This window comes from Rhipicephalus microplus, chromosome 1 (assembly GCF_043290135.1).
Source record: "Rhipicephalus microplus isolate Deutch F79 chromosome 1, USDA_Rmic, whole genome shotgun sequence".
Lineage (NCBI taxonomy): Eukaryota > Metazoa > Arthropoda > Arachnida > Ixodida > Ixodidae > Rhipicephalus > Rhipicephalus microplus.
This window is the reverse complement of record NC_134700.1, coordinates 114,984,956-115,002,115: the sequence shown is the minus strand read 5'-3', so window position 1 is coordinate 115,002,115 and position 17,160 is coordinate 114,984,956. Positions and strand designations below refer to the sequence as shown.

The 17,160-nt window shown below is 44.6% G+C and overlaps 1 protein-coding gene across 1 annotated transcript; it reads left to right on the top strand.

The window, feature by feature from the left end:
• The first annotated feature begins 3,246 nt into the window (after nt 1–3,246).
• LOC119178241 (chymotrypsin-elastase inhibitor ixodidin) lies at nt 3,247–14,427 on the top strand. Its single transcript, XM_075887301.1, has 3 exons — nt 3,247–3,403; nt 6,222–6,304; nt 14,113–14,427. Exons 2-3 carry the CDS (start codon nt 6,235–6,237, stop codon nt 14,307–14,309), a joined length of 267 nt encoding a protein of 88 aa, XP_075743416.1. The 5' UTR covers nt 3,247–3,403; nt 6,222–6,234; the 3' UTR covers nt 14,310–14,427.
• Nucleotides 14,428–17,160: the final 2,733 nt, after the last annotated feature.

Here is a 17,160-nt window from a genome sequence, read left to right as displayed (position 1 = left end):
GTCCTTGTACAGTGGAGGCCCAAGTAGCAACATTTTAAAGAAAGTTAAAATAATGCATTTGCAGCCTAGTGCCAAAACTTTCCTTTTTAACCTGCATTCTGGAAAGGAAAGTTCTGGGTATAGGGAACACAGTACTTACTTTGCAGATTACCGAAGGAATTGTTAATAATTTTTTTGCATTGTTGGGAGGGGATTTATTTTCGGGGCGTGCTGCAGCGAGCCATAAAGAAAGAATTACCTTTAGTCCCGTACGGGATTCGGTTCCTAAATCTTGTCAATGGAGATGAGGTACCTTTTTACGCCATTCTGCTGCTGTGCCTCCACTCTCTGTGGAGATCAAGAATGGCAGGCTACGATTTTGACAAAGATGCACGGCCTGCGAGAGCGTATTTACACGAAAGTGTTCTTGATTTCTAGATATTCGCCAAGCTGCACCAGTACCACCAGATTGGCTCTCAAGGGTAAAGCCGCTTGCGACTTTACCCGAATTTTAACCCAACGATACAAGCGCAGCTCTGCTTGAGTTACCAGTCACCATGTATGCATCGTACTTCGCGTGATTTTATTGTGTCATCGACATCATATGTTCATTGCCAAAGCCAGGTAATACAGAAAAAAAAGCAGGCATGGGCGTGTGGTAGAACATCCGCTTGCCACGCAAACAACCCGGGTTTAATCCCCACTCGGACCCAAACAACCCTGGTTCGATCCACACTCTGCTCCGGGTTTCTTTATTATCGTTTGGTTTATCAGTCACGCGTAAGATGATCTTTTTTTTCCTCTCACAACCAACAAACGCCGACGCTGACGCCAGAATTTCAGCGAAACGAGCTCTTTACACAATCGCGGTAATTTCAGTCCTGTTGTTACTCGAAATTCGATTTTTATTTCGTAGGACGTGTCAGTCACTATTACGGGTAAACGTTTGTCCTTGAAGCAATACCCCGCCGGGCAAACGCCGGCTTTATGTTAGGCGGAAGGTCTCCTCATTCGGTGAGCCCTCCATCCTGGCGACAAGGCGTTGTTGTTGCTTCAGGTTCTTGAAGACCAGCTTGGACTCCCGCGTTTCTTACTACTCTTCGCTTCCATCTCTGGCGTTGCCATCTTCTTTGTTTGTTGGTTGGTTTGGGTGTTTATGAATACTGTTGAACGCGGAAGGGTCATTACAGAAGTGGATAAACAATCACATACAGTTCAGTAAAAGATATACACGCCACATAACGTGAACATGAATTAAAGGGCACTGCTTACTTCACAGATATGCAAAGAAAACTAAAGACAGACTGAAAAATCATAACAGCATACCCATGGGGTGAATGATTGAGAGTGGGCGAAGCTCTATTGAATGAAAGAACGCCAAGGTAGACCACAAGTCCTATCACACGAAGGACTACGAAGATAGAGAGATGGCGGACAAATTTTAACGACTCGAGCAACTCCGGCTACCACAGTCTTGCAGCGGTAATTCCAGTCCTTGGAACGAGACGTCGATCACCGAATCCACGTTCGCTCTCGTCAATGTTCGTTCCTTCACTGCACGCGTAGACGACGTGAACGGGACCCCGTACTTTCTAACGTCGATGTCCCTTGCTTCACTGAAACTTGGAAAGCCCCGAAACTCTACACCACAAGGTACGTCTCCGTCGAGGTGATTGACACTAAGTATCTACCCAAGAACGACGAGAACACACACGGACAATTTCACAGTGTGATCGTTAAGAAATACCCGACATCGGTAGCATCGACCTGACGAATGCAAAAAGTAAATGTCAGGATTCCAGCTGAAATTGAACCTAAGTATTCTGCGTGGCAATAAAGCATTTTAGCATAGAGCTACGCCTGGTCTTGGACCTTGATTGATTTGTGGGGGTTAACGTCCCGAAACCACCATATGATTATGAGAGACGCCGTAGTGGAGGGCTTCGAAAATTTCGACCACCTGGGGTTCTTTAACGTGCACCCAAATCTGAGCACACGGGCCTACAACATTTCTGCCTCCATCAAAAATGCAGCCTCCGCAGCCGGGATTCGAACCCGCGACCTGCGGGTCAGCAGCCGAGTACCTTAGCCACTAGACCACCACGGTGGAGCGAGGTCTCGGACCTACTTTTCAAATAAACGCTAATCTTCGTGAAACGTCGATGGTGGTGGCAATACTGCCTACCCATTTTTGTAAACATTACATATGTACTCCTTTGATACAGTCGTCACGTCAGGTTAATGTCAGTTATGGTTAGTTGCCATGCGCTGAATTTAATTTATGAAGAATTGTCCAGGGCCAGTATCCTCGCGAGCATCAGTGCTTTCATATCAGCTTCTGGTGTTGCTAATTCGCGTGTTCCATTCGGCATTGTTGCGCAAGTGCAAACAACTGGTTATATAAACATCTGCAACTCTTCAACATATGTCTGTGCGTGCAAGATTTGTATATATATTTATCGTCATTTCATGACGTGTCTCTCAATCAGAAATTGCGACATAGTCATATTCCCTCCGCATGCTTTGCATAACGTCGTTTCCTAGATACGTATACGACCTGCTGAATTTTTTTTTGATGAGAAAAGGTTCTAAAACTAACTTCGAATTGCAGCTTTAACTGCCTTTGGAAATATTTTCAGGTAACTAACATGACATGCGCACTTGAAGATTATCTGTCCGGTACGCCGCAATTTCGACGTCGAGTATGGCATACAAACATTTATGCAAAGAGGCTGGGATACAATTAGGACGAAAAACAAGCTTCTTCAGTACAATAGGTTAGAAGCTCTAATTGAAAGTATGCAAAGAAACTACGGTCTGAGCATGTCAACATCCACGTAGACTTATATTTCGTTCGTCTATTCAAGAGTTGAGGAGTTCATGCTTACAGAATAGATTGTTTTTCAGTAGTCACTGCACACAACTCGATTAAGAAATACTTCCTGCTTAGCGCTACCTACGCTTGTTCAAAGACGATAGCGCGACACGCGCACCGCTCAGTGCGGCGCCTCGTCTCGCGGATATCCCGAGCGGCACGCGATAGTTGTCAACAAGGGACGGGGGATGTCCCGACTAAGAGTGGAACCGGGAGAACCGGTGTCTGCGAACGCGTAGATTGCACCTTCCAGACACGCGCCGGGCAAGCGCCGCTGCCAAGGCCGTTTCTCTCCTCCGAGACACATCCTTGAAGCCTTCTTGGCGCTCAGGTTGGCTTGCTCTCCTCGTGCGGGCTCGCGAGAAAGCGACAGGCAATCGTGCGCTTCCATCCGCTTCCGTCTAAGGTGCACTGCCTCGTAAACACGCAGCCTCTCAAAGCGACACGAGACGGTAACCTAGCGACTGCATATATAAACGTCTAAGCTCAAAACCCACTTCACTGAACTCAAGACGTCAGCGCGTGTTTCTCGGCGTGCTTCAGCTTAACGTGAGTGCGCGCTACCTCAATAGGCGTAGAGCAATTTTGCCTTACCACGATGTTGTTCCGTGAAATCACTGTGGCTGACGTGATTAAGTTACAACTGTAAGACTTTGTGTTGGAACCTGATGCACTGGTAGCTTTGCTGTCAATAGTTAAGCCCTGTGCTGTACATTTTAAAACACAGCGGTCTCGTTGATATAGCATCGTGCCGATGCGGCAGTCGTTATTCCGCCAATATGAGGCAACTAGCAACACTAAATCTATAAAAAATATACAATATAATTAATGAGTTACGGTGCCGTACACACCAACGCTGAAATGCAATTTCGTTCTCATAAACATGGATTCTGTGGCAATTATTCTCAGTGCTACAACAAATCAAATTTTGTATGATACGTAGTACAATAGTTACGTGTCGATAATGTTATTTTCGCCAACTACGTTTACATTTTACGGCTCATGATTCAAGTAAAGCTGCCACAAAGGTTATAGTACCGAAATGTCATCGTAGAAAATAGAGCTTCTATGGTCCTTACCAGCAATAGTAAAATGTCTAACACCTTTTTTCATATTTTTGATCATTCCACTGAATTGGGAAAAATGTGGTTTCAGTGAAAGTCCATCGATCTCAGATCAGTTCATCGTTTTGCGCCACATTGTTTCGCTTAAAGATCCTTCCGTGGCAGCCACATTTCGATGGAGTCGAATTAGTAGTGGCCCGTGTATTATGGTATGTTCGTCCACGCTAAAAAACGTCGGATGGTCCGAATTTCCCAGAGTCTTTCGCTCGGGCGTCTCTGATATCATGCTTTCGAAGCGCGAAACTTCGTAAAATATGAACAAATGCATTATTATTATTATATTATTATTATTAATATATTATTATTATTATTATTATTATTATTATTATTATTATTATTATTATTATTATTATTATTATTATTATTATTATTATTATTATTATTATTATTATTATTATTATTATTATTATTATTATTATTATTATTATTATTATTATTATTATTATTATTATTATTATGATCAAGATGGCTTAGAAAAGACGGACAATAACTGCAAAATAACTATCATTTCTAAAATGAATCAATGTATATTTAAATATTTGGTTGCAGTAATTACCAAAACGTTTAAAACCAATTACGGTTCATACGTCATAGTTAGCGGTAACCAGGTAACATCTGTTTTTTTCTAGACGCTATTTAAGGTCTCAACTGAGTTCAATAGCACGGATTCCAAGCTCACCACAGCCACGTGTTAAGGCTTTTACATTGCTAAGCAGCGCGAAACTGCTGGTTTCTTGACCAGCACACTATCAACCACACGACCTTGCACCTCCGGATCAATGACTGCTATTAACTGCTCTGCTACTATGTACCCGTCAAAAAATACAAAGTGCAGTTTTATGAGCTTTGCATTTCTTTACTTCCGAATACTAAATGCAAGCTTCGAGACGTTGTTGAATCATTGTCTTGTCGATAAAAAGTCGTGGCGTGAATTTACACACCAAATGGACGCAGGGCGACAGCCTTTACACCACGTCAAAAACGCTAAGATGCTTTCGGAGCTTCATATTCTTCGGTATCTAAACCAAGCGAAGGTTCTAAAGAATTATTTGGAAGCACAAAAACTAGGTATGTGGGGTTTAACGTTCCAAAACCACCATATGATTGTGAGAGACGCCGTAGTGGAGGGCTCCGGAAATTTCGACCACCTGGGCGTCTTTAACGTGCACGTAAATCTGAGAAGTGTAGAGTAGCAGGGCAGAGCAAACTATAGCTTAGGCCGGCCTCTCTACCTTTCTGTAAATAAATTCTCTCTCTCTCTCTAAATCTGAGCACATGCGCCTACAACATTTCCTCCTTCATCGGTAAAGCAGACGCCACAGCCCGGATTCGATCTCGCGACCTGCGGGTCAGCAGCCGAGTACCTTAGCCACTAGACGATCGCGGTGGGGCAAAGCATCAAAACTATATGTCCATAATTTGGGATAATGTAAGGACAGAATGGGATTGCAACCTGGGCCCTCCGCGTCTCCCGAGTTTAAATGAGCTACGCCGATCTAACACTCAGCTACACCGGTGATCAAAAGCTTGTTGCGCACTGACCCTAGGCAGGTTTCGTGTAACGTAAAGAATGGCGTTAATATGAGTAATGAACTGTTTTTGAGCTGTAATGGAACGACCAGTTGTCACAATACGAGAATTGCGTAATGAGTGGCTGATCTAACGGTCCAACCCATTACAAACGCCTACGCATAATTCTTCATCGTCGTCAACCACAGCATAAACAAAACGCACCTAACTCTCTGCAAGTAAGTAGTTCGTACCACGCTTCTCCAAAGAATGACGAATGATGGCAGAGCAGATGCCTTGCCACTACACAAAAATATGATTGTTTATGGCGTAGTGAGTACCCTGCAAGCGATCTTGTACAGTTACCCGACCAGTGCTTGAAAAAGACTCTAAAAAGGCCGCTCTTCTAGCTTTCATTGTGCCAGGGCTGCGCTTTCCACGCAGACCTGGCAATTTCTTAAGCACATTTTTTTTCTCTACTGCACCATTCATTCTGATAAGCCTTTCACTCTTTGGACGAGTCAACGACAAGCTCATTAGAACTATGAGGATGAACGTAATAGCTAATGCGAAAGAGTCTTGAACCAGAGCTCATACAAATAAAGGGAACCAAGCTCTCACTCCTTGAAATACGTAGAACATAAGTGGAGCATGCACAGAAACTTCCACGTCTCGACAACTAGGTATAAATTGTATGCAAAACAAATCTTGCTCTTGTGAATTTGTCCATGCAGCACAAACACCAAAATGCAGTCCCGTTACGTGGTCTTCGCCATGCTGGTAATAGTTCTGCTCGTCACCTACGCCGAAGCCCAGCGTGAGTTGGTTTGAATATTATCCACATAGCTCTTAAGGACACGAACCCTTAAGTATACACTTCTTTCCCTTATTCATTAACGAGGGTCTCGTACAGGCAGACTTGGTGCGGTTAGGCTGAATACGAGGGACTATTCGTCAGCTGCCAGTTAGTAATAAGATCACGTGCTACGTGACGCCACACAAGCTCAAAAAAGAGTATGCCATGCTCGGCGCCACGGCTACAGACGGCGCTGACTGACACTCCCACGTTTAAATTCACATATAAACCCACAAAAAGTAAATGGGGGAAGGCCGCCGTGATAGCTCAGTGACTATAGCATCGAACGCGTCATTTTAAGGTCGTAGGTTCGATTCCTGCTCACGACAGGTTATTTTTTCACCCACACTTTTTTTTCTTATTTACGTTACATTGGTTCTAATAAATTCCCCTATACATTCCTTGGCATTATTGTCTGGCATATATCAATAATATTGTATCGAAAACACGGAAAAACGAGCCCTTAAGTATACACTGCTTTCTCCCATATATATATATATATATATATATATATATATATATATATATATATATATATATATATATATATAGCACTGGAGAGATAGATAGAGTGAATCGGTACATACGGATACCCTATGCGCTGAACTTATCAGGACGCTGTACCACCCAGAGTTTACCACAGAGCCTAACGTTGCAACGTTTCCGTTGTATCCTCCTGGCATGAATGCAAAAAACATTCCGGAGATTAACGATCCCGTAGATAAGTTTTGAAAATTCACAATAAAACAGAGAACCGACACTGGCCTACCCAGTGACGTGCCAGCCTAGCTTTAACTGCTTCCAATCAAAACACGGATTCAATTGTGCGGACCCCAGTTGGTTGCCTTCCTGCCATGAGCAGGCACAGCACTTTCTCACTCCCCCTGTGCCATACAATTTCCCACACGACAGTGTGTTGATGAATGCGAGGTCAAAACGCGTCATAAAGGATGAGGTGTTGTGACTGAACCATAGAACCGAACTGGACAACTGCATTTACTTCCTACTTTCTTCTTCTCTTTCTCTACGTCCGTCGCGCCTACCCCCAAGGCCATGCCCCACGTCTTATTTTCCACAGATTGAACAAACTTCAAAAGCGAGGCTTCCTGAAAAAGAAACATGGCCTACGTGTTTAAGTGTGAAGAAAAGTCGCTAAAAGTTCTGTGACGTCACTCCAACTTATGGCACGGGAACACCACTGCAACAACAATCATGTAGAAACCCGGACAGAATGCAGGGTGGAACGCGCGCACACTTTAGACTATTAGGCAGCGCCACCAGTGTTGCATTAACACAAAAATTGCAATTGTTGCACATATAGGTTCGCAGCTCTAAGAAGTGTTGAATATCTTGCAAATTGTAGATCCCTAAATCTAGTAGATCGTAAGAGCACCATTTTCATTATTTTTTTCCAAACAATCAAAATTGTCTGCATAGCTTGAGAGACACCCGACTTCCTGGAGGTGAAATCGTTTATGTACGACCCTCAACAAGTGAAGGTCCACGTCGAGAGCCAATTAAAATATCAAACGCTTTTTTTCTCGCTGATTTGACTGGTGCCACAGCTCCCAACAAGAACCATGGCTACCAAAGGGCGATAAAAGCAACGTGACATACAAACAACATGCGCCAAGTATACGTGTGAGCTACCAATTCCGACTACCAGCAGATGTGTCTTCAAATATGAGCAGATGGCACTTTAGTAGGTCATGCTTTTCAACAATTCGCTAGCTTTATTTAAAAGTTAGGCACAACCATCTAACACTTACCTAAATAACGATTCAAAGAAGTATTGACGTAAGTCATTTAGTGCATTGTTTCCGAAACACAACGTGACTTTTCATATGCTTGAAATAGGCGATCTATATTAGCTATAAGACACGATGAAACTTGAAACAACGCGACTGCGTGCAACAACGAAGTAAGCCGCCAAAAAAAAAATACAGGAGAATATTCAAACACGATCCTGAGCCACAGCAATGCGTTTCCTGTAAGGATAAGTTAGCTTAACAGGCGGAAGTTTCCCATAATCTGAATCAAGGCAAAGGGGAATGAATCAAAACGCCCGGTTCTCTTTAATATGAGCATGCGAGCGCCAAAAACACTGAATCTAACTCTATGTTTTTGCCGTTCCCTCCTAAGATGTAATTCGCCCATTATATAGCCTGTCGGACAAGAGAGAGAGAAATAAATAAAAGGAAGAGACCTGAAGGTTGACCTAGACAAACTGGTTTGCTACCCTGTACGGTGGTGGGAAAAGGGTCGGAAAGAGGATAGATATAGAAAGATATAAAATAAATTAGAAAAAAAACCACATGTGCACACATTCAGGGAGTTCCGATCACAGTCGTTTGGACAGGCCGGTTGAACGCAAGAAGCGCAGGAGCGCCTTCACAGCCTTCTTCTGCGACATAAAGTCCTGTCGGCAGCGCAGGATTCTTTCTTCCGAAGGAGGCTGGTTGTCCAGTTCATCTAGTGCATTGCAGAGTGACTGTCTCTGCGAGCAATATTGTGGGCATTCACACAGAATGTGCCAAGTTGTTTCATCACTGCCACAATGGTCGCATGCAGCAGTGTCAGCCATTCCTATGCAGAACGCGTACGCATTGGTAAATGCGATGCCCAACCATAATCTGCATAGCATAATAGCGTCTCGTCGGCGTAATTCCGGAGGAATTCGAAGACTGAGAGTTGGGTCTAAAGTACCTAACCGTGCATGGATGAAATGTGACTCGTTTTATTGTGACGTGGTGCGCTTGCGAGCAAGCGTGCGGAGTTTCTGTGCAGCGCCAGTTCTGGAAAGCGGAATTGATATTTCATCGCTTTCAATATGGGCAGAACGGGCAGCTCGATTCGCCCGTTCATTGCCAATTATTCCACAATGACTTGGAAGCCATTGAAAGGCTATTTCATGTCCTTCCTCAATGAGTTGGTGAGTCTTTTCTGCAATCTCAAATACGAGCTGTTCGTATGGGCCGTGGCGTAAAGGTGATAGAAGGGATTGCAATGCTGCCTTTGAGTCACTGAAAATTGTCCATTTTTGTGGCTGTTGGTCGTTGACGAATTGAAATGCGGCACGAAGAGCTGTGAGCTCTGCTCCCGTTGATGTCGTAAGGTGGGAGGTCTTGAGTTTTTTGTCGTGTATTTTATCGGTATAACAAATGATGCCGTTGAACTCTTCTGTAAAACAGAGCCGTCGGTGTATACGCGTATACAGCCTTGATACGTCTCGTATAACAAGAGCAGAGCAAGCTGTCTAAGAGCAGGTGACGACATATCTGCTTTTTTCTGGATGCCAGGTATAGTTAGCCTGGTGTTAGCCTGAGTCAGGCACCAGGGAGGAGTCGAAGGCCTTGCGGCGGGTGTGAAGCATGTTGGCAAGGAATCGCGATATGTGGTGACGGTTTGGCAAAATGACGAACGTGGTCTGTCTGCTGGTAAAGAGGCTAGGTGGTGGCAGGGTGTCCAAGCAGCATGCCTTGTATGTGTCCTGAGTGCCTCAACGTCGATATGTGTCGTGATGAGGTGGTCACCGGCGATAGCTATAGTAGCCATTGTCGACGCCCTACGAGGCAAGCCGAGGCAAGTCTGGAGTGCCTGGGACTGAACACTCTGAAGCATTCGAAGGCTTGTTTTGCTTGCATTGGTCAATGCCGGTAAACTGTACCGCAGAAAACCGAGAAAAAGTACTCTGTACAGCTGTAGCATTGCACTGGGAGACATTCCCCAAGTCTTTCCTGAAAAGAACTTCAGTATATTACAGATGTCCATTAACCGTTTTCTTATGTATCACACGTGATCGCTCCATGACAGATTCCTGTCAATTATGACGCCCAAAAACTTGTGCGATCGAACGTTGGTACAGTTTGACCATTGATGCTTATAGTGTACTTATCCATAGGCTTTCGTGTAAAACCTACGAGGGAGCATTTCTCGGAAGAAATTTCCAAGCCTCGATTTCGTAGGTAGCGTAATGTTTCAGTGGCAGCTTTTTGAATTCTCCCTCGTAACTGCAGGCGTGTTACAGCCGATGCCCAAACGCAGATATCATCTGCGTACATTGATAGTCTGACCGTGCTTGGCAGATGCTCAGTGAGAGCGATTAACGTGAGATTGAACAGCACAGGGCTGAGTACGCTACCCTGGGGGACGCCAGGGTGGCTGTAAATGTTTCATAAAAATAACGTGGTAAATACCTCTCTGCAAGACTTTCCAACATTTATATACAGTGTTTTTTTATCACGGTGTCCGTCTGAAGCTCGTTTATAGGGACGTGGTAAAATATATTCGAAATTAAACGCTTCCACAGCCGCGAACACACAATGTGACAGCTATGTTCACGCCTTCTTGTCGGACCGCACTGCCACAGTCTGTCTCGTCTCCATCCGATCACATGTTATCAGGGTTCCGAACAAGGGCACCCCGCAGGGCTCAGTGATTTCCCCGCTACTCTTTAATGTAGCTATGGTTGGCCTGGCACATGAACTCCACCGCATCGATGGAATCCATCATGCAATGTATGCAGTTGATATCACCGTCTGGGCCACGCGGGGGTCCCTTGGAGAAAAAGAATATAACCTGCAGCAGGCAACCACATGCGTCGAACAATACGTGCAGGCACGAGGCCCGGCCTGTGCAACAGAAAAATCTGAGCTACGAATTTATCGACGCAAGCTCTCACCATCGGCGCAGAACAACCAAGGCTCCCGCCTCCAGGTCGTCCTTGCTGGCAAATAAATCCCAGAGGAATTCACCATTCGAATATTAGGCATGTGGGTACAGTCAAACCGCCATGTGAATCACACACTTTCCCTTCTCCGCACCACTACACTGCAAGTGGCCCGAATGATATCTCGGGTAGCCACTCGTCACCATGGCATGCACGAGGAGGACACCCTGAAACTCATACGTAGCCTCGTGGTCAGTAGGGTGACATACAGTTTGCCCTACCAACGCCTCACCAAAAGCGAACAGGACCAAGTGGACGCAATGCTCCGCAAGGCCTACAAAGCGGCACTCAAGCTACCACCGGTTACACCTTCTAGCAAGCTCCTCGCATTGGGCCTACACAACACCTTTGAAGAACTTTGTGAAGCGCAACTCGCCACACAACTGCAACGGCTCACGCAAACACCTACAGGCCATGACCTGCTCCTACGCCTTGGCTACATCAGCCAGTTTCACGACGCAGCTCGTCGAAAGCCCATTTCGAACCAACTTCGTGCCACTTATAAGGTCGCTACCATCCCCCGCAATATGGATCCCCGACTACATCAGGGCCGGAGGGAAGCCAGAGTGGAAGCCCTCGAGCGAACTTATGCACACAAGAACACTACGTGTTATGTTGACGCCGCCAACTACGACCATGCAAACAATAAAGGCTGTAGCCACAGTCGTGGACCACACACTCACAGAACGTACCAGCGCTTCCGTGCGGTGCTACAACATCACCGATGCTGAAGAAACTGCCATCGCGCTCGCTCTCACCCTCGGCTACTGACATCGAAGGTCGCTGACAGTTCTCGCGGACTCTCAAGCAGCTTGCCGCAACTACCTACAGGGGCGCATCAGCCAACCCGCTCTCAACGTCATCCTGAGCGTTACAGACACTGGCGAGCATTCCATTACACATCCACTCAGAATTTGGCATCGAATTATATGGACTCCGGGCCACATGGGACTGGAGGGGAATCAGGCAGCGGATAGGGTAGCTCGAGGGTATGCGAGCCGTGCACCTTCCAACTCCGTCGCTGAGGAACTCGTTCCGGTCCCTTGCGACTATTCGGCCATCCTAAATCATTACAGAGGACTTAGGGAAGCTTATTCGCTACCACACCGAACACTAAATAAAGAGGATTCGGTCAGCTGGAGGCAAATTCAAACCGGCACATTTCCAAATTTGCACGTCCTGAGTAAAATGCACCCCTCGGCATACTCTCCTCTCTGCCCATGGTGTTCAGCTAAAGCCATTCTGTACCACGTCACGTGGGAGTGTCAGGCCATTGCAGCCTTACAACCAGTACAAAATCCAACAGCGGAGCGATGAGAGAAGCTGCTGGCCAGCGGAAACCTGGAAGATAAGTTGAGTCTGATGAACCGGGCCCGCAGAGCGGCTGCTGCAAGCGGAGCCCTGGACTAAGGGCCACCCCACCGCAAGTCAAACATCTCCGAATACTCGGAGCTTCTTCGCAGAAAATTTCATGTAAATAAATAAATAAATACGTTTTCACCACCACCACCACACAATGTGATAGAAGCATACTTGAGAAAGCGACAGCGCTACAGTTATGCTGCTATCAGGATGGTTTGTTTAGAACACGAATCACGCTCACGTATACATTTTTCGCTTCAAATTGTTTTCTAATGAAAATTGGCAGTATTTTCTTTTATTGTGCTGCAAATAAATTTTCTCAAGTTACCTCATGTCAAATATTTAGGTGACAAGCATTTGCTCATGCGACCGAGATTAGAAAGTTTTGCGTTCATCACACTTTATTCTGCAGGCAGCATCACTTGGGGAAGCTACAAGTATGTTAGCTACAAAAAATAGCGGCAAACAAGGAAGTAAAATAGGAGGGAAAAAACGGCAGGGTGGTTAACCAGCCTATCGGCAGTCGGTTTCCTAACCTGCACCTGGGAGGAGCATGGGTAAGATGAAAGATAGAGAGCAGAGATGGATGAGAGATAAACACAGCACATTCGGCAGCACAAGCGCGCACACTCATAGTCCAGTCTTGTCTTTCGCGGTGTGTGACATTGCAGTTACAGCCGCTTGTTCAAGTCCGTGTCGCATAAGAATTTCAACAGAGCTTTTGTCGCCTTCTGTTGCGATGTATTCTCTCAGACACTTGACAGAAGAGTGTCCACAGAGATTTGGCTGTTGTCGATGCACGCAAAAACGGACGCCAGTGACTGTCTCTGGATCTCATACAACGGACAGTCGCACAAGATGAGGTGTAGCGTCTCTTCGCAATGACAGACGTTGCAGAGAGCGTTGTCGGCCATTGCTATGACAAATGAATAAGATTTTGTAAATGCCACTCCCAGTCATAAGAGACGAAGAAGGGTTGCTTCTCTTCGGTCTAGCCCAGTGGGCATGCGGAGAGCCATCAAAGAGGACAGGTTGTGCTGACGATTCGTCTCGTCGCTTGTTGGGCACCATAGCGCAAACGTTGTTTCACGCGCAAGTCGTCAAAGGCTGTATGAATCGCTACCCGACCGAGTCCAGGCCGCTAAGAAGGGTCGTAATGTGGCTTAATTAAAGTCACAGCCTCACAGCCCCAACATTAGAGCTCCCTGCTTCAAGCTAAAGTTTGCTTCGGGACCCAATCAATTTCCTCATATTTTCATTCTATATTTATGTCTAGCTTTGGAATTAAAGGTGAGACATCATTCACGTAACTGTAAAGTTAAACATTCACGTGCGCTGAAATGCCAAATAATTCTTCACGGTTAGCAAATAACTATGGCTAAACGATGTGGCCGCTTTTTGTCTGAATGGCAAGTATCCTAAACAACACAGATATCTATACAGACTTACTATCATAAGGTGCAATCGATATCGTGTTTATGTCCGAGTAAATCATGTTTGAATCTTACCTGTTTTCTATGAAAATCCTTGGCGGAATTCGCTTTTTTTTCGCACGGTCACCTTGCCTGCTGCTATTCGATGGCCTTTCTTCAAATGTCTGCAAAAGAAAAAAACATGTCGCACCAGTCATACAGTAGAGTTGCAGGCATCTTCATACTCAAGGCATTCGCCTGCGCAGGTGGTTCTCGTGGCCAGCGCTGCGGTCCAGGCGAGGTCTTCAACCAGTGCGGCAGCGCATGTCCCCGCGTCTGTGGCCGGCCACCAGCTCAGGCGTGCACCCTGCAGTGCGTAAGCGGATGCTTCTGCCGTCGTGGTTATATCCGCACTCAAAGAGGAGGCTGCATCCCAGAGAGACAGTGCCACCAAAGAGGATGAACCATGAAGTCAGAAGGAACACCACCGTATCGGAAAGTTGTTCAATGAAACCTAGTCCATGAACGCCAAATTATGCTTGCGTATATTTTGTTTGGAAATAAATTTATTAATGCAATAACTTATCATCTTTGAGTTTCTTTATACACAACGTCCTGTGCACTATTTGGCACAGGAGGATTGTTTGTACGAGCGTTAACTATGACTTCCTTGAAAAAAGACCAGAGAAAATTGCCTGCGTTGAAGTTATATCTATTTATCTTATAATTCTGAGAGTCATATTGCCTCATGCCATAGTGGCTTTGCCACATAATGACAACTGACAAAGTCGTAAGGCAACAATTCTCGTACGACCACTCTATGAATATGTGATTATGCCATAATCCACGAAATATTAATAATTTGGCATTACTATTGACGCCACACAGCAGGCCTTTAAAAATGAAGGCGGCGTTTACCGTGTTTTCGTGCCTGCTGATGAGTGCTGAGCCGTTTGAAACTAACGAGTTTATGGTGATGGGGCCCCGAGTTTGAGGCTGTATAGCTTCTTACACTGCTGCTCAAGCAGCGTTACCAAGACCTCATGAGATCTCTAAAGCGACGACGTCCTCAAAGGTAGTGAATATTGCTACCTATTTAGTACTATCAAATTTTTGTTGTACAGACAATCGGGACATGCATATACATTTGCCACCACACACAGCAACACAGAGAAATTTTGTTCCACTCAAAGTGAACGATATTTTTCTTGCGCACTGCGTTGGAAGGGACATTTTCAATTAATTTCTCTAATGTAACGCAGCTATGCTAAATGTCTAATCTGTATGCATGGTTACTAATCTGTTTCCTGAAGCTCGGAGAATCGATGGGATAACATCGTGCACCTCCTCTCATTACTACGTCGCCTGAGGGACGTGGACTTGTTATGTTAAAATCTGTAAACGTTCGAAGGAGAGCATTACCATAAAGTTTTGAAATTCCTGCTAATCACCAAGTTTCGATACTTCATTCCCAGAAGTACTGCTCGGCATCCTATTGCAGAGATTATGTGTTTCCGCTGTTACCCAACGTATATATCAAACGACCAACGGTTTTCGGAAAAATACCAGTTGCTAAAGATCCGATCATTGGAACATGCGCACGAGAGAAGGAGGCAGCAGCAGTACCGCGAAATTTACATAAAAGTGTTGTATCGCTATAAGTTCGAAATCGGCGTCTCTACAACCTGCCTATAAGGTATCTTGTTTGGAAAAACTAGTTAACGAAACTGAATTACTAGTGCGCTAAACTTGGAACATTTTAGAGCGCCAAGAAACATGACGATAGTTATAGCGCGAGAACAAAACGACGACACAGAGACAATAAGGACACGAAAGACACGAGCGCTAACTTCCAACGTCTCCTTCTTGTCTCTGTGTCGTCGTTTTGTTCTCGCGCTATAGCGATCATCATGCCATACCAACTAGCCCAAGCTACCACACTGCCAAGAAACAGTTCGCAGTCCAGTTATCTAGCCACAGAAAAAAATCTTACATACAAGTAATTTCATGCAAAATGACTTCATTTTGGCGACTATCTCAAATGTACTCCAGAAAATTGTGCTGAATTCTTGGGTTAAAAACAGGGACAGGGGAGCTTCAAAAGGGAAGTAATTTTCGCTCACGTGGAGGCACCCCGGGGAATTTACTCTGCGAACAGCTTGACAAGACCTCGGAAGCTGCAGAGGGCAGCACATGCAGTGTATTTCAGTTGCACACTTGGAAATGAAAGTAGCATAATACAAGAAAAATTTAAAATGCTTATTTGCATTTTACAAAAATGCGAATAGGCAAAAAATGTAAAATGCACCTGTATTTGCCTGTTACATATGATGTACGAATGACAACGGCGTTCTGCCTCCTTTGAAAGCTTGTTTTCACATACATGAAGAGACAGTTTGTAGGCGCGTAACCTGGAGGCTGTTAGCTTAATATGTTTAAGGAACAAAAGAGCCTTGGGTAATATTCTTGGGTGTTCATTGAAATTTACAGATTCTTACCTCCATTTGCGGCTGTTCTACTTCATTATAGTTGCTAGTTTTTCTTGTACACCTGGCTAACAAACAACTTAAAAGTACTAACTATAATGAGCAAAATATATAGCACTATTTAGGTTTTGAGGAACTAACTTTTTGTGTTTGTAGAAGCATATCCAACTGCTTTTTAACTTAATTTATATGTTAGCTTGTTGTAAGTGTTCTCTGAGACAACATATCATTGAACCAAATGTGCGGAAACTTTTCTGATGAAACATTCTGAAGGTTCATTTTATAAAAATTACAAAAGAGTTTCAGGTCACATTTTTCGTTGAGTGGCTCAAACATAGTAATTTAGTTTTCTTAGATTTTAAATAACCTGATGCAAGTCAGTGATTGTTGAACTTTGATTAAACATTTCTTTATAGCATTGTTTATTGAAAGAAATATATTTTCATAGCGAGCAGAAAACGTTTCAGAAACTAGACAAATAGGACAGAGTGCTCGTTGCTATCTGTCCAACAGCACAACAGACCAACAAGCCTAAGTACCCACACTTTTGCGGTACTGTTTAACTGACCTAAAGTTCTTGCGGAAAGAATCTGTTATAGTAGTCAGCGTACGTGACCGGAATTTGTGAATGAAGCACATAAGTCATTGATGTAGAATATAAACAACCTATTCTATCAAATTAACCCCTGCGATGCCTAAACTTTCCAATTGTGCATGAAAATACCGAGTCACCGACCTTCACACACTTTCTTTTAGGGGCGAAGCTCCTTAAAGGGGCCCTGCACCACTTTTTTAGCATGGTCAGAAAACGCTGCCGATCGGTAGTAG